Source organism: Erinaceus europaeus, chromosome 6 (genome assembly GCF_950295315.1).
Source record: "Erinaceus europaeus chromosome 6, mEriEur2.1, whole genome shotgun sequence".
NCBI lineage: Eukaryota > Metazoa > Chordata > Mammalia > Eulipotyphla > Erinaceidae > Erinaceus > Erinaceus europaeus.
In genome coordinates this window covers 34,376,715-34,394,852 of record NC_080167.1, presented here as the reverse complement: position 1 = coordinate 34,394,852, position 18,138 = coordinate 34,376,715, and the positions used below count along the sequence as shown (strand labels likewise).

The window sequence follows — 18,138 nt, the reverse complement described above, 5'->3', positions numbered from 1 at the left end:
TGTTACTATCACTTATGAAATGCAGTATCTAAAGAAACCTACAATTTCTCCAAATGAAGTCTGAATATCAGCCTGTAGTTTCCATAGAAATTCTCTCTATGGCTGTCTGTATGGATTGACCTACTAAATGCCCATGTTCAGTGGGGAAGCAATTACAGAAGCCAGATTCCACATTCTGCACCCCACAATGACCCTGGGTCCATGCTCCCAGAGGGATAAAGAATAAGAAAGATATCAGGGGAGGGGAGGGGATATGGAGTTCTGGTGGTGGAAACTATACCCCACTTATCCTATAGTCTTGTCAGTGTTTCCATTTTATAAATAAATTTTAAAAATAAATTAAAGAAATTCTGTCTAAAATAAGGCTCAAAATCTTCAAAAAAACTCTTGTTTGTATGGTTTATCAGCTAAGTTACTATTGCTATAGGTTCTTAAAAGTTACATGAGTCAATGTAACTTTGTTGTAATTATGATGTTAAAAAAATCCAGACCAGTGTTGAGCAACATTATTTTATTCAAGGACCTGTTTTCTTTGTATATCATTTCACTTAAAAGTCAGTTTCCAAGAACTTATGGGTACTGTTAATTAGGACTTACTGTATATGCTCTGTTAGTAAGTGAAAGATAGAACTTTCTTTTTTGTTTACTGTTACCAGAACTTTATTAATAGCACAGAGGATAATCAGTCACAATAGTACATTCTCACATAAAATCACAAGTACTATGAGAAAAAAAAAAACTGAAAAACTAAGTGAAATGAAGGCATTGTGGAGATAGCACTGCATATGAGCTCATGACCACTAAGCTAAATATAATCTCAATGGCATTATATTTATAATATAATTTATAATATAATGGAATTATATTTATAATAATTATAATGGCAACAAACTACATGTTTTTAAAATTTAAAAGCCACTTTCTGTTTTTAAGTTAGAATGGAATTTTTTTGGTTTCACAAACAAGTTGGTCTGTTCTTTTTTCAGATGACTTGCCTTATGCTAAATAGTGGCCTTTGTATCCTCTCACATTCCACAAATAAACATAAGTAAATCTGATGCTAGCATGTTCCATTTTTTATTATACACAATGCCACATTCACTATGAAGAAACAGCTTTCTTCTCGCTCCCAGTTGACTTATTGGAAGAAAAGATGATAACAGGTTAGTGTAACTGTGTTCTGCTAGACTTCACATCATACTCTGTGGGTTGGTCACACGGCCCAAGAAGTGGAAGGCAGTAGAGTGTTGCTCATAAATGGCAAATAGGAATGGGCTGTTCAGGGAAATCTCCAAGATCTCGGGCTTATCCTGTGGCTGGGAAGATTCTGTGGGCTGCTCACCATCTTCAGACTTTAGTTCAAAAAGAATGTTATTTAGTACCTGAAAAATAGCAGACATTAGGGTAATTTTTGGAGGCTGTCAGGGCCCAGGGAAGGTTCAGTATGGCTGTTTTACCTGGACATTGGGTATCTGCATGTTTCTCAATAACTCAGCTGGCTCAATGCACATAGTTAATAGCTTCTTTCTGAGGTGTCCCTTAAGCATGCCTGTATCCATCTTGATGCCCTAAACAGATTCCTGGCCTCTTGAACCTGGCCCATAGGCACATGGTTTATCGGCTCAGTTAACACTGAAGACCCTTCTCCTTAAGTAACTCCTGAAGCCAGAACTGTGAGATACCTTTTCTCTCCAATATCTAACACAGTGCTCAGAGCATCCAGCTACCTTTTATTGGCAGATGGTAGCATGACAGTCAGTCTATCAATTGCTAAGCATATCCTTAAAGTCCGACAGGGGTACTGAGCCTGGATTGTGTGTGTTTCCCGGCCTTAGTTCCAATCTGCTTAGGATCTGGAGAGGTTCCAGAGGCTGGGCAGAGCCACAGTACACATGGTGGTAAAGACTGCTGCTGTTTGCATGTCCCTAGAAAATCCCAGAAAACCATTGTCACTTTGCTCTCACTTAGAGCTATTACTCACCTCCTACCCCAATACTGAATCCCACTCCTGAAATTTCCTATGCATGTTTCCCACTTAAATTCCCTGCACCCACCCCAGGATCACATAGAACCCATGATAGGCACAGACAGACACATGGTACCTTTCCAACTCTGAGTCTGGCATCACTGATTTTGCCTAGATTTGCACCAGCACCCAGCAGAGTAGGTAAGTTGGCCTGGGTGAGAAGGTCCTGCAGGTCATAGGACCCTTGCAACACCAGTTGAGGCATGGTTAGGTGGATCACCCTGGAGAAATTCGAGAAGGTTCACAATTAAGAAGGTTCTAAATTGCTTCCACTGTGAAGCACCTAACCTGAAAAAACTCTCTTACATCAACTTGAGTGACGTTCATGAAGAACCTCTGCCTGACTCTCATGACATTCATGAGAGCCCAAGGATGTTTCCAGTGAGAAATCAAATTCTTACACAACTGAATATATGCCTATGTCTATAGTAGAATTATATACATAATAATAGACAAAAATTACCTAAGTGTTCATGAAAGGATGAATTAATGAAGGAAATATAGTGTTAGATACCATTTTACTCAATCTAAAAAAGGAAACTTTGACACATGCTATACAATCTGAGTGAATTTTGATGACAAGCTAGGGCTTCCCTGGACTGAAGACCCCACCAATGTGTCCTGGAGCTCCGCTTCCCCAGAGACTCACCCTACTAGGGAAAGAGAGAGGCAGACTGGGAGTATGGATGGAACAGTCAAAGCCCATGTTCAGCAGGGAAGCAATTACAGAAGCCAGACCTTCTACCTTCTGCAACCCACAACGACCCTGGGTCTATACTCCCAGAGGAATAGAGAATGGGAAAGCTATTGGGGAGGGGATGGAATATGGAGATAGGTGGCAGGAATTGTGTGGAGTTGTACCCCTCCTACCCTACAGTTTTGTTAATGTCTCCTTTCTTAAATAAATAAATAAGAAAGAAAGAAAGAAAGAAAGAAAGACTGTCATCAAAGGACAAATACTATGTATTTGAAAGGACAAACACAATGCATGAATCTACTTTCCTAAGACATAAATACTAGTCAGAATCATAGAGTCAGGAAGTAGATGATGGTTGCCAGAGGCTGGAGCAGGGAGAAACAGGAAATCAGTGTTTAATGGGCACAGTTTCAGTTTAGAAAAATAAAGGTTTGAAACATGGATCACGGAAGAGCTACAATTAAGAGTTCTTGGTAGAGCTACAATTAGAGTACTTAAGGTCATAAAGCTATACATATAAAAATGGCTCAACTGTCAGCTTCTCCAGAGACACACCCTACTAGGGAAAGAGAGAGGCAGGCTGGGAGTATGGACCAGTCAACGCCCATGTTCAGCGGGGAAGCAATTACAGAAGCCAGACCTTGTACCTTCTGCAACCCACAATGACCCTGGGTCCATGCTCCCAGAGGGATAGAGAATGGGAAAGCTATCAGGGGTGGGGGTGGGATATGGAGATTGGGTAGTGGAAATTGTGTGGAGTTGTACCCCTCCTCCCCTATGGTTTTGTTAATTAATCCTCTCTTAAATAAAAAAAAATGGCTCAACTGGTAAAGTTGTGTGATACATGCTTACTGCAATAAAAAGTAACTTTAGGGCTGGGGAAATAGCATAATGTTTATGTAAAAGAACTTTGTGTCTGAGGTTCAAATGTCCCACATTTAATTTCCAGCACTACCAAAAGCCAGAACGGAGCAATGCTCTGGTTAAAAAAAAAAAAATCTTTAAAAAGGATTCACTTTGGAACCAGGCAGTGGTGTGCCTAGTTGAGTGCACACATTACCATGCATAAGGACTCAGGTTCAAGCCCCCAGTCTTCATCTACAGGAGAGAAGCTTCACAAGCAATGACACCGTGATACAGGTGTCTCTCTTTCTCCCTCTTCCCCTCTCAGTTTCTCCGTCATATAAAATAAAATAAAGGAAGAAAATAAAGGAAAAAAGGTCATTAGTAGTGGGAGATTTGTATCTCAGGCACCAAGCCCTGGAAATAAGCCTGGTAGGAAAAACTACAAATAACAATAAAACAAAAATAAATTAATCTTTAAATAAATGAAAAGATCGATGCCAATCTTTTATTGAACCCTTTAGTGCCAGACTCAGAAGATATATCTGGATCTCATGTGATAGACCTGGTGAAGTCTAATGCCCCAAATGCAGGGGGTAGGTTAGGAATATTGCTTTGCTCTTATCATAGTAAGAAGGAAGTTTTCTGCTTTGGGCAGAAAACTGGGAGATTTCTAGAGTCCTGAGAAAGCTCTGCCCTATCCTTGGTTTCATGGAAGGCATAAAATCCTCCTGGGAAGTTTTTCTCTCTAAAACCATTGGAATGCAGAAAGTGTGTGTGTGTGTGTATGTGTGTGTGTGTATGTTTAAAAGTATCTTTCTAAGAGCATGAATTATTTTTCTTACTTTTTTATTTCTGATTTTTATTATATAGGAAGAGATTGAGAGATTACAGGGAGGTAGAGAGAGGGAGAGAAAGACAGCTGTAGACCTGTTTCACAGCTCATGAAGAAAACCCTATACGAGTGGAGAGTGGGGGTGGGGCTTGAACTTGTGATATGTGCACTTAACTGAATGTGCCATGGCCCAGTCCCTTAGAGCATGAATTTAAAAAGTAGATGGGAGAATATAAGCATCAGGAAAAGCAAACTTCCTTCTCTCGTTTGTCTTTCCTAAATCCAGATAGATGATACACCTAGAGCTATATAAGTATATGGATAGAGAGATGATGGATGAGTGCCTCAGGAATTTTTGCTCTGGAATAGGAGAAGCCACCAGCTAGACAATGCTTCTACCAAGTCCCTAACTAGGACACACATCTGCACATATTTGTCTACCCTTGGCCACTTCTCCCTACTATGTAGGATTTATAAAGTTCCTACTTTGTAAGTATGGCAAAACCAAATGGTTTCCTGGGACCCATACCTGGGAGATAGGTTCTTCATCCATGTCATAAAGTTGTGCTGGAAGGTGAGGGCATCTACTTTCCATAGGTCAGAGGCACTGTGAGGCTGGATCAGCAGAAGGCAGGAATTCTCACTGAATGGCACACATACTATGGACAGGTTGTTTTGAATATCATTCCAGTGTTGAAAGGTACCCATTCCCGAGAGCATGGGAACAAACACTGATGTGATGTTATCCACCCAGAACTCCTGGAGCGCTGTCAGCATGGAAAATCCCTTCATCTTTCCTTGAAACACAGAAAGAAGACAAGATTAAAAGGAATAATTGAGGTGGGGATCCTGGGTGGAGTCAGGCAAGGGTTAGTTTGGAGTAAAGCACAGGTAGAAGAGTGTAGACTTAGTTCCACAACTCCAGGATCTTGAGGGTTGGTCAAGTCTTTCTCCTGAAAAGTCCAGTTTTTGAGGGGTTCACTAAAGTTGCACTGGCTGCCATTGTACATGCCCAGGGCTGACCTTAGAAATTTCTCTAGTCACCTCACTTAAGGCTCCCAAAAGAAACCCAGCCTATTAATGAACCCAGCCTATTATTTGCTACTGAGAAAACTCATATCCACATCTTTCATGGATAGAGCCTGTTGCCTACCAAGATCACCTTTTTAGAGAAATACTAACAAAATTAAAAATAAAAGTACAGGGGGTTGGGAAGTAACACACCAGATAAAGCACACATGTAGGGGGTCGAGCATTAGTGCAGCAGGTTAAGCACAGGTGGCGCAAAGTGCAAGGACCGGCATAAAGACAAATCACACATGTTACAGTGCATATGGATCCAGCTTAAAGCTCCCAGCCCCTACCTGCAGGGGTGATACTTCACAAAAAGGTAAAGCAGTGATGTATGTGTCTCTATCTCATTCTTTCCTCTCAATTTCTGTCTCTATCCATAATAGTTAAATAAAATGTTTGGAAAAAAATGAAGTATATTGTATATGCTTTCTGCCTTCTCCTTCCTACTACCATAAGTTCACCACTACCCATAATTCCTACTAGGGTGGTATAGCCATGACAATCAATGACCTTGCATTGACATGCCATCATCACCAATGAAAGCCAAAGAGCACAGGAGAAGTATGAACATAAATCCACAATGATAACACAACACATTCTGCTGATTTAAATATCTTTGGTCCCCCACACCTATGGACATCTAATCTTTGACAAAGGTGCCTAGATTATTAAATGGGGAAAATGAGGTCTCTACAACAAATAGTTTTGGGGAAAAAAATGGGTGGAAACATGCAGAAGACTGACACGGAACCACTATATTTCACCAAACACAAAAGTAAATTCCAAGTGGATCAAGGACTTGGATGTTAAACTAGAAACTATCAAATACTAGAGGAAAATATTGGCAGAACTATTTCCCATCTAAATTTTAAAGTCATCTTAAATGACACAAATCCAATTACAAAGAAGACTAAAACAAAAACCAATAGGAATGCATCAAATTAAAACACTTCTGCTGCACAGCAAAAGAAACCATCATGCCATCCAAACAAAGAGAACTCCCATAAAGTAGGAGAAGATCTTTACATGCCACACATCAGACTAATATATCCAGAATATGTAAAGAGCTCACTAAACTCAATAACAAGGAAACAAATGACCCTGTCCAAAAATGGGCAGAGGATATGAACACAATATTCACCAAAGAAGACATCCAGAAGACCAACAAATTTTTCCATTTGGGAAAAAATGCCCCAAGTCATTGTCAGAGAAATGCAAATAAAGACAACAATGAGATACTTTACACTTGTGATGCCATACATCAGAAAAGGTAGCAGCAACAAATGCTGGAGAGGCTGTAGGGACAAAGGAACCCTTCTGTACTGCTGGTGGGAATGTAAATTGGTCCAACCCCTGTGGAAAGCAGTCTGGAGAACTCTCAGAAGGCTAGATGTGGACTTACCCTATGACCCTGCAATTCCTTTCCTGAGGATACATCCTAAGGAACCAAATACACCCATCCAAAAAGATTTGTGTCTTCCTATGTTCATAGCAGCATACATTGTAATAGCCAAAAACCTGGAAGCAACTCAGGTGTCCAACAACAAGATGAGTGACTGAGCAAGTTGTGGTATATATACACAATGTAATACTACTCTGGTGTTAAAAATAGTGATTTTACCTTCTTCACCCTATCTTGGATGTTGCTTGAAGGAATCATGTTAAGTGAGATAAGTCATAAACAGAAGGGTGAATATGGGTGATCTCACTCATGGACAAAAATTGAAAAGCAAGATCAGAAGGGAAAACACCTTTGGTGTGAAGCCTGATAGTGGTGCACCAAGTTGAACACACACATTAATATGCACAAGGATATGAATTCAAGTCCCACTGCTGGTGGGGAAGCATTATGAGTTGCAAGTGTCTCTCTTTCTCTCACTCTCCCCCAATCCCCTATAAATGTCTCTGTACTATCAAAATAAAAGAAAGGAAAAAAGAAAAAATGCCCCCTGCAAAGTGGTAGATATGTCATATAGGCACTGAGTTGTACTGATATCCCTGGTGGCAATGAAATAAATAATAAACATATTGGTGCATATTCACCATTTTTCTTTATTGTAGGGAATAATGGTTCTCTCTAGGTCTTCATCTGTCATGATGTTCTAGGACCCCAGAGTCTTTTACTTTAATGCAATACACCAAACCCAGTCCAAGTTCTGCTTTGTGTTTTCTCTTCTGTTCTATGAGATCATACCTTTTGATCTGGGCACAGTCAGAGAATAATAGAACTGCTTGTAATGAATTCTGATTTTTTTTTTGAATTCTGAATTCTTATTGCCTCTGGCTGATAGGGGAAGGGAGACAACATGGCTGTGTCTTTTGAGCAGAAATGAAATCTTCCACCACTGTGCCAAGCCTGGAGGGCTGAATAAATGTATTCACCATTTCACTAGCTAGTTTGTAACAGGGAGACATGAGCAAATGTTTATTGAAAGGACTGCCACTTGAGATCTTCATGTGACCATAAAAATAGTGTACCCTCTCCTTTAATTCCCTTACCTTGGAAGGCCAATTTGGGGACTGTTTCTGGGAGAAATAGTTGTCATTTGGTGGATTCCTGAGAACCTAGTACTGGAGAATGGTTTACAATGAATCAGGATCCTCATTTTACTGAGTCAGATGTCTACAAAATGCAGAAAAGATGGGATTTCTTGTTTAAGCCAGCTGAAATGGCTTTTCTTTCTAAGTCCTGAAGAAAGAAGTGCCAGATCCCATGACTTCCCTGTCCTTTTGACCCTAGCTAGCTCTTCAGCAGTTGACAAAATAGTTCGTTATTGATTATGTGATAGGATGTATAAGCAAGAAGCTACACTTCCTTCCTCACATACTTTCAGCACTAAGCCACCAGGTCTGGCAAAAAGCTTTTTGGTTTGCTGAGAAGGAATTAAAAAAAGACTACATATTTTTCTACCAACAGAATAATACACATAAGAAAGGACTTTGTTGCCTAAGACACTGAAATCTGAACTGAGTAACTGTCCATCTACACACTAAAACATTCTCACTCAGAGATTAAACAAACCTTTCAAGGTTAAGTCAATTGGTGACATGGAACCCAATGGGGCCAATAACCACTTCAGATGACACATATGCTGGACAAAGGGCAATCTGGAGTTCATTGACTCTCAGGTTCCCTAGTTTTTGTTAGTTGGACATGTTCAGCTAAGGTCATCAGTAGAACATTATTGCTAAAGGGGTACTTGAGCTCTCCAAACAGTCTGATAATTTCACAGATGGGAGTGTCATGGTAAGAATGATGTTTGTATCTCTATGTGGCCCAAGCTGAAGCAATAACAGATTAAAAAGCAAGACCAAAGGGCTGGAATGGAGCGATGTAGAGTGGGACATGGGGATTATTATATGAGTTCTGAGTATTGCTTGATTTTTACTTCTGCCACTAGGACAAGGTCTGAGTGCTTACACGACCTGATCAGTCACAATTTGCTTTGCCCCATTTTTTAAGACAGTGAGAGAAAAAGGGAGATATAGGAGAGATAGGCAGATATAGAAGAGCTACTGCAATACTGATCCACCACTTCTAAAGCTTCCCCCAACACTCACACAATGCATTCCCCTGTGGTGGTCAGGGGCTCAAACCCAAGTACTCATACATGGTACTCTACTGATGAGCCACCTCCTAGTTGCATGGTTTACTTTTATCTTTTGTTTTCCCCAGGTCTTTTAAGTGAATCATAAGGACAAGTGCTTTACCAAAGTAAGCTTCCATTTCTGTCATTTTTTGTTGTTTTCAGTGTCTCTCAATCTCTTTTTGAGCTCTTTAATCTCTTTCTTAGTTTTCTCTAGCTCACCCTCTGTCTGATTAATTCTGTTTTCTGCTTCTGTTAGTCTGCTTTCCCTTCCCTCAGCTGCTTTCTTTAGTTCAGCTATTTCAGCTTTCAGTTCTCTAATTGCCTCAAGTTAATCAGTATTTTCCTTGAGGGTCTCATCTATTGTTTCCCTAATACTGCCATTCCTTTCCTCCAAAGTCGTTTTCATTTCTGTGATTAATAAGTTTATTATTCTTTTTTTTTTTTTTTAATTTTTTATTTAAGAAAGGATTAGTGAACAAAAGCATAAGGTAGGAGGGGTACAACTCCACACAATTCCCAACACCCAATCCCCATAACCCACCCCCTCCCCTGATAGCTTTCCCATTCTCTATCCCTCTGGGAGCATGGACCCAGGGTCGTTGAGGGATTGCATACTTTTCTTATCTATGGTTACTTCTGGCTGATTTGTAGTTTCTTCTGGACTCTTGTCTTCATTCATTGTAATAGCAGTTTTATTTGCTCTTGATCTGCCCATTTTTTTTATTAATGTGTTTCTTATTTTTATGTTCTGTTGTTCCTCAGTTGTTGTGTTTTGAGTACAAGCAACACTGTACTAAATACCTTTATGACAAATGCAATCACCAACCTCAGAAATTACAATAGCAACTGAAGCAAGTATTGAAGCAGTTTAACCACTACCAATTAGCCAAACTATGTCTCCAGTCCATGAAAAAAATAGCAACCAAGTCCAAGTGAAGAAGAAAGAGAAAGGAAAAAAGGGATAGCAAGAATAGACAATTATGCAAATCTACTATCCATTGTATATTCTGGGGGTAGCAAGAGGAGAAAGGGAAGTAGAGCAGAGATACACACATAGAGAGTCCACTCTGACATTTCTTACCCAAAATAATTCACAAATGAATATCAGTGAATTCAGAAAGCTGAAGAAGGAGGAAGGAAGAAAGGAAGACAAGAAAAAAAAAAGAAGAAAAACAAGAGAGAGAAGAGAAAAAAGATAAGAAAAATAACTGTAATAAAAGAGCAGTGAAAGTAAAGAGTTATTTATTTATTTTTTATTTTATTTTATTTTTTAATTAGCTAGGAGGAGGGAGAAGGGGAGAGTCTGTAGAGGAGGTAGGAGTAGTGAAACAAGTTCCTCTCGCAATGGATAAGATACCCGGTACCCTAGCAATGGAAAATACACTAAGAGTTAATTCTGGTCAACCTAAAGGAGAGGGGAAGGGATAAACCTATATATAATATTAATAATAAAATATAGCAAGGTAAAAAACCTGTCCCAGATTGCCACAAGCCACCTGAGCAGAGGCAGCTGATTGTTAAGAAAGTAAAACAAACAAACAAAAAACCAAACAACAAAACCAAACCAAAACAAACAAACAAAACACCTCAGGGCAGTCTTTCCCTTTTATAGGTCCAATTGGCCACTTAGACAGAAAGAAAAAAGGCCAAGTGTTTCAGAAAGGAATAGGATTGGAATTAAACCCTTGTTGGCCAGGAATCTTGGTAAAGAAAGAAGCTCAGCAAGGGAGCCTGCTAGAAGCAGCTCTCTGGTACCCAGGGTCTGGTTATGGGGGGGAGGGGTGCGCTTTGGGAATAATAAAAAAAGTTTTCCTTTTTTTCCTCTATATTCTAACCCAAACTGAGCTATATTCACCCCTTGGTGTCACAGCTAGGACCCTGAATTTACTGTCCTGCTGAAGGCAAAAAATCCTACCGTTTCCAGCAGTTGTTGTCGGAACTCAGGCCAGTAGCTATTTCTCAGTCGTCATCTTGGCTCTGCCCCTCCATTTCTGTCATTTTTTACTTAGCCTTTTGGGGACACAATTTTCCCATAAATTTCTAAAACCCTCTTGGGGTGTCTATGGATTTCCGTCTTACCTCCATAGGGTGTGGCCACACTGGGTAGATGGCCCTTGCTCTGGACACTGCTTCCATGAACCATTAGTTTTGAGACCTTAGCAATCATCTTCCTTCTGTACTCAAAGGCAGGATGGGGTATTTCTCTTTACTGTTTTACAAACATCTTGGATATTATCATAATGAGAATATTGTCTTTTGATTATATGTTTGCATAGCTCTTCATCCTTCAGTGGGATCACACACTGGATTTTAACATTCTTACACACTTACTCATCAATTAGCAGAGCCACTACTTTATCATGCATTCACTTGAAGTATTTAGTACTCTCCTAGTGTCTCTCTACCTCTACTGCACACAGCATGTATTATCTCTGAGCAGGGGGTTTACCTATTCAAACCTAACCTTAATACTAACTTTAACTTTACTAGCATCACAGAAGTCTTGAAATCTGCCCCCAACCTAGTTTTAATCCCAGCATACTTGGGTTCCATTCTCCTAAGATCTGGTGAAAGTGCTCCTGCTTCTTACTTCTAACCTTGAATGTTGCAGTCTTTGCTTACAAATCTGGTTTGTTTTTCTTCACCATAGCCCAGTTTCTCTTGTTGCCTCCAGACTTACTCTCCACTTCTCAGTAATAATGCTTCATCTGAGTGCCATGAGACCAAGTGTACCTTCTTAAAATCCTTGTGTCTACAGTTTTGTAACCACAGTTATATTCCCAGAGTATCCATCTTCCCTTTTAAACTTGAACAAGAAAACTGGGGCTGGGGCCTGCTTCTGACAAACAAGTTAAATGTCTTAAAAGTAATAAATTCTGAGCAGATATTTGCTGAATGAACTGTAGCATGGGGCTTTTGTAATAATCTCTCCCAATATGGAAATCAATTAAGTAAACAAAATCATTAATTTGTCATGGGAGAAAAGTTAGACTATTAGAAGACAGGGGAATTTGCTCTCAAAAGATAGGAAATCACACAGAACTGATTGGCAGGCTTAGAAGATTTGGGAGTTGGGCGGTAGTGCAGCGGGTTAAGCGCACATGGCATGAAGTGCAAGGACCAGCCTAATAATCTAGGTTCGAGCCCCCAGCTCCCCACCTGTAGGGGAGTTGCTTCACAGGCCAGGCGGTGAAGCAGGTCTGCAGGTGTCTTTCTCTGCCCTTCTCTGTCTTCCCCTCCTCTCTTCATTTCTTTCTGACCTACTTAACAAAGATGACATCAGTAACAACAACAATAAAAAACAAGGTTAACAAAAGGGAAAGTAAATAAAGTTTAAAAAAATTAGAAAAAAAGACTTGTGGTTTCCTGAATACTAGGATTTCCTTGGAATATTGCCATCTTGAGCAAGTCACTTTGTTTCTCTGAGTGTCTACTTTCTTCACTGATAAAGTTATTAATATCTCTTCACAGTATCACAAAGGACTAAAAGAGTAAAAGAATGTAGAAAAGTAGCTTGACATAATAGGGTAACAAGTGTTTAATTAGTGCTCACCCAAGAAGTCCAATGGCATAGCTACTTCCATCTTCCTTGAAAATAGTTTCCAGGTATTTCCTCATACATACCACCTTTGCCCATATCCAAAGCCTGATCATTATCAGTTTAGCAAATCATGTGAATTTAAATCCAGAGAGACAGAACAGCCACTTCTTTGTTACTGGCACAGGACAGAGACCACCCAAAAGATTGCCTTACCTTGAAAATGGACATAGGTGTTAAAAAGCAGAGTGCTGTCTGGGTTGACTCTTGTCATGGGGCTGTTAATTTTCCACCCTGTCACAGCCTCCATGAACTTGTTGATCTTCTCTGCAGCAAGATCTGGGTCTGTGGATAAGTCTAGAGAGTGTGAAAAAGTAACAGGGGCAAAGGGAACCAGGCCTTGAACAAATTGCTGCTTCAGACTCAGACCAGGAGCTGTGAACAGGCCCACTACTGTAGACAAGAGTAGTCCCCTTTGCCTGTTAGCCTCATCCTGGCCAACCAGAAAACTTTGGATGGTCTGCAGAGCAGAGAGGACCTTGTGACCATCCAGCTGGGAGGTGCAGCCCTGATCTTCTACTGGTACACCTAGGAAAGCTTGTAGTTGGTTGTCTGTAGGATCCAAGGCTCCCAGATAGAAAGAGGCCAGAGTGCCAAAGAGAGCTGTGGGAGAGAGGATCACCCCATTGTCAGTGCTCCACATCTCACTCATCATCTTGTATATGCGGAAACCCACAAAGTTGAGCAACATTCCCACCTCTACAGCCCTCATCTTGTCTTCTGTCTTCAAATTCTTGGAGGCCAACACCAAACTTTCTTGAATAGCGACCTCATCCACAGGAGATGTCTTGGCCTGTATTGGTGCAGGTGTGAACACTGGGTCTTTGGGTGCTTCTGCATTGGAATTCTGCAGATGATCACAACTGCTCTTACTGTAGATGAGTAGTTGGAAAGGGTGTATATATACCCGGTCACTAGCAGCCAATCCAAGCCAAGCCAAGACACAAAGGGCAGTGACCCTCAGACTCACACCAGCAGCAGACATCTCTAATGGGTGTGTTTGCATCTGTACAAGGTAAAAAGTGGTTATAGATAAAAGTCAACTATATGTGGAATCAAGGGAACTGATACACATGAAATTGCAAAAACAAACAAAGAAATTTCTAAGATTTTTTGAGAACTATGATGTTGAGAGGTGGTAAATTGGGGACACGGAACTTTGGTGGTGGGTGCAGTATGGAAATATAACCTGTAACTTCCCAATCTTGTAACCCACAATTAAACATTAATATAGACAATAAAACTAAATCTAAAGTGATTATAGATTATTAAGTCAGAATTTTAGTTATCTTAATATTACCTACAACCATTTAGCCCAAAAGAATCACATTCATGACTAAATCATAAAGAAAAAAATGGATTCAGTGTTTCAAATAGAAATACTGTTATGGAATGGGATGTACATTCTTTAGTACCTTTTGGGAGGTTGCTTTTTGTTTTAATTAGATTTTGTAATATTTGAGTGTTCCTTATTATTAAAGGCATCTGTGGATTTTAAATAAATATGTTGAATTGTGGATTAAATCAAGTAAAACTATAAGCAAATTTTTTTCCAAAGCAGTAATCAGTTCTGGCTTATGGTAGTGCAATAGTTTGAACTTTGGGCTTTGGAGCCTCAGACATGAGAATCTCTTTGCACGACTAGTATGCTATCTACCCCCACTTCCAAATAGTGTTGTTTTTAAATATTTACTTATATGTTTTTATGAAAGACCAGAGATTAACTCTGACACAATAGTTGTGTCACTCACACATGCAATTCTTGCAATTTACCTGCTAAGATAGTTCCTCACTGCATAATTATATTATATATATTCTTTCTTTAAAAAATTTATTTTATTATCTTTATTTACATGATAGAGGCAACCAGAAATCAAAAAGGTAGGGGGAGGTAGAGAGGCAAAGAAACAGAGAAACACTTGCAGTGCGAAGTTTTCCCCCTGCAGGGGGGAGTGGGGCCTTGAACCTTGTTCCTTGAGCACTGTAACATGTGTGCTCAACCAGATGAACCACCAACCCATAATTAAATATTTTCTGTCTTTTAATTTTAGTTGCCACCAGGGTTATCACTGGGACTTAGCCATTTAGACTAGATGGAGGCATAAAAAACTTCTCTGACAAGCAACAGTTGAAGGAGTCAGCTATCACCAAGCCTGCCCTGCAAGAAGTTCTGAAATGCTGGAGAGGCTGTGGGGACAAAGGAATCTTTCTGCACTGCTGGTGGGAATGTAAATTGGTCCAACAACTGTGGAGAGCAATCTGGAGGACCCTCACAAGGCTAGACGTGGATCTTCCATATGACCCAGTAATTTCTCTCCTAGGGATATACCCCAAGGACACCATAACACCCAACCAAAGAGATATGTCTACACCTATGTTCATAGCAGCACAATTTGTAATAGCTGAAATCTAGAAGCAAACCAGGTGCCAAAGAATAGATGAATGGCTGAGAAAGCTGTGATATATTTACACAATGGAATATTAGTTAGCTATTAAGAATAATGAACCCATCTTCTCTGAAAGAACCCATTCTTCTTGAATGGAGCTTAAAGGAATTATGTTAAGGGAAGTAAGTCAGAAAGACAAAGACAAGTAGGGGATGGCCCCATTCATAAAAAGAAATTGAGAAAGAAGAACAGAAAGGAAAACAAAATAGAATCTGACTGAGTTTGAAGGATTGCACCAAAGTAAAAAAACTCTGAGTGGAGGGTGAGTGTAGATGTTCAGCTTTAGTGTGTGTGTGTGACACAGACCTTTGGTGGCGTAAATGGTGTTAATATACAGTCCTTTTAACTTATAGTCTCACAAATCACTATTCAATAAATATGATGGAAAAAATGAATGTCTCAAAAATTTTTTGAAGCATAGACCATAGTTGTGAGTACATATTCCTTTGATCTAAGCACTTAAGTGTTGGTCATTACACCAGGTCCCCTGCATTGCTTGATGCTGTGGTCTATTTACATAATCATTGTTTTGCCTGAGACCTGCCCTACCTGCAGGGTATTGGTTTATTCCATTGGTTAGAACCTTCACAACAGCTGCTATGGAAGCTTTTTACCTTTGTGCTCTTTTCTTTTCTCCACCCCCTCTCCTAGCCATTTCCTTTTCCGACCTGCCACTTCCATTTCAAAAGATGTAAAGGCAGTTGTCTCTGATCAATAAAGGCATTGCATTGTGTTCCCACTCAGCCATGTATTCTTTCCTGGTCTCTTCTCTCTCTGGCAATGCTAGCCTGGCACTTAAGACCTCAAACTGCTAATCTGATTTAATATTAACTATGGGCTCAAATTATTAGTACATTTCTTTTTTTAACTTTATTTTTTCCTTTTGTTGCCCTTGTTTATCATCATTGTTGTTGTTATTATTGTTGTTGTTATTACTGTCATTGTTGATGGATAGGACAGAGAGAAATGGAGAGAGGAGGGGAAGACAGAAAGGGGGAGAGAAAGACAGACACTTGTGAAGCTAACCCCTGCAGGTGGGGAGCCCAGAGCTCAAACTGGGATCCTTAGCCAGTCCTTGCACTTTCTGCCATGTGTGCTTATTAATACATTCCAAATAGTGACTTTTCTTTGAAATATTAAATCACCTATCATCTTAGACCAAGGAGACCAGAAGCAATTGGAGTGACCCAATACGTGTAAGTAAGAAATACCTAAAAAAGACAACATAGGGGGGGGGCAGGCAGTAACACAGTGGGTTAAGCGCACATGGTGCAAAGTACAAGGACCACCATAGTAATGATCCAGATTCCAGCTCCAGGCTTCCCACCTGATGGGGGTGGGGGGGTTGCTTCACAAGCAGTGAAGCAGGTCTGCAGGTGTCTATCTTTCTCTTCCCCTCTTTGTCTTCCCCTTGTCTCTCGATTTCTCTCTGTCCTATCCAATGACAGCATTAACAATAACAGTAACAACAACAACAATGATAAACAACAAGGACAACAAAAGGGAAAAAAGCCTCCAGGAGCAGTGGATTCCGAGTTCAGGCACTGAGCCCCAGCAATAACCCTAGAGGTAAAAAAAAAAGATACCATAAAGTACCTAGTCAAATAGTAACATATTAACTAAGGGACTATTATTGTCCACATGACAAACTTCATTACAGTCATGAAATGGGGCCAGGTGATAGTGCAGCGGGATAAGCACACATGGCGTGAAGCGCTAGGACCTGTGTAAAGATCTCAGTTTGTGCCCCGGCTCCTCACTTGCAGGAAGGTTACTTCACAAGCGGTGAAGCAAGTCTGCAGGTGTCTTTCTCTCCCCTTCTCTGTCTTCCCCTCCTCTCTCAATTTCTCTTTGTCCTATCCAACAGAGCAATAACAACAAGTTAAAAAAAAAGACATGGAAAAAATGGCCTCCAGTAGCAGTTGGCAGAAACTCTTAGCTTATCATTTTAATAACAAACTATAAAAACTGGAAAAGGGCAAGAGACTGGTTCACATATGGTGGCCATTTTGGTCACTACCAGGCCACCCCAATCACTTGGGGCCCAAGTCAACGAATCCTTGGATTCCCCTATAGATATGAGATTAGACCTCTAATAAATTTCTCTCTTGACCACCACTGGCCACTTCCATCAGGAATATCATCATAAGCCCTCTTACAGGCTTTCTCAGTACCTTATCCTCACCATAAAGCAGTGATGGTAAGGACTACCTCAGTCTCCAAATGGAGGCTTCCTTGATACTTGAGGAAGACATGATACTGAAATGAGTGCACACATACGTGCACTAACTGCATGAAAGCAGAGTTTCTACTCTATTTTGTTCAGTGATTGATATATATATACCACATTTCTAAAAATGTGCTTGGAATATAGCACAATTACTTGACTGAGTATTTCATACTAAGTAGTAGAAACTATTTATTTGTTAAATGAGTCAATTGGTGTTAGTTTATAGAGAAACAAAGAGTTTCAGTGATTTGCTCAAAGTCACCAGGTAGTAACAGACAGAGAGACCGGAAAAGGAAAGAAACTGGGGATGGGGCTATGTGTATGTGGGCTCCACTTACCTTCTGCTTTAATTCTCCAAGACAAGGATAGCCTCTTCTTCTGATCTGCCTCAGAGTCCCTACTTATATCTGAAGGGTAGGAACAGAGCTGTTCACAGACTATTTTTTGACCGAACTGTGGGTGGGAATGGTGGAGGGAGTTGCATCATTGACCTGTGGGAGGGACTCCAGAGTCATTCTCCTGCTGGGATTTCTTCCAGTAAGTCAGCAAACTTTCTACTGAACTGAATTAGTTGGTACACAAGCAAGTTACACATTTACTGAAATTCACCAGATCTTGTGTTGTGGCAACACAGAAAGAATCCCACTCAGGTATATAAAACATCTCTGTCTCTTGAGTGATGGCCATAGGGCAGCCACTCGTCTTCTGACCAAGCTCCCTGGGGTATTCTTCTATTTTTGGCCTAGTAAGCAGGGGAAAAGGGAATGCTCAGGCAACTTGGGAGTGATTTCTGACCTT

The 18,138-nt window shown here is 40.2% G+C and overlaps 1 protein-coding gene across 1 annotated transcript; it reads right to left on the bottom strand.

Annotated features, from left to right (window-relative positions):
• Nucleotides 1–496: 496 nt before the first annotated feature.
• Nucleotides 497–17,812, bottom strand: AGT (angiotensinogen). The gene is made up of 5 exons (XM_007535125.3): nt 17,679–17,812; nt 12,820–13,669; nt 4,931–5,198; nt 2,103–2,247; nt 497–1,382 (listed from the first exon to the last, which is right to left on the bottom strand). Exons 2-5 carry the CDS (start codon nt 13,667–13,669, stop codon nt 1,191–1,193), a joined length of 1,455 nt encoding a protein of 484 aa, XP_007535187.2. The 5' UTR covers nt 17,679–17,812; the 3' UTR covers nt 497–1,190.
• Nucleotides 17,813–18,138: the final 326 nt, after the last annotated feature.

Bases quoted from the DNA above. Each gene is read 5' to 3' on its own strand.
- AGT (XM_007535125.3), bottom strand. From the start codon at position 13,669: ATGCAAACACACCCATTAGAGATGTCTGCTGCTGGTGTGAGTCTGAGG. The intron at 2,248-4,930 runs GTATGGGTCCCA...GAATTTCTCCAG, and splicing joins ATGAAGAACCTATCTCCCAG to GGTGATCCACCTAACCATGC. The intron at 1,383-2,102 runs GTACCATGTGTC...GCTATTTTTCAG, and splicing joins CCAGACTCAGAGTTGGAAAG to GTACTAAATAACATTCTTTT.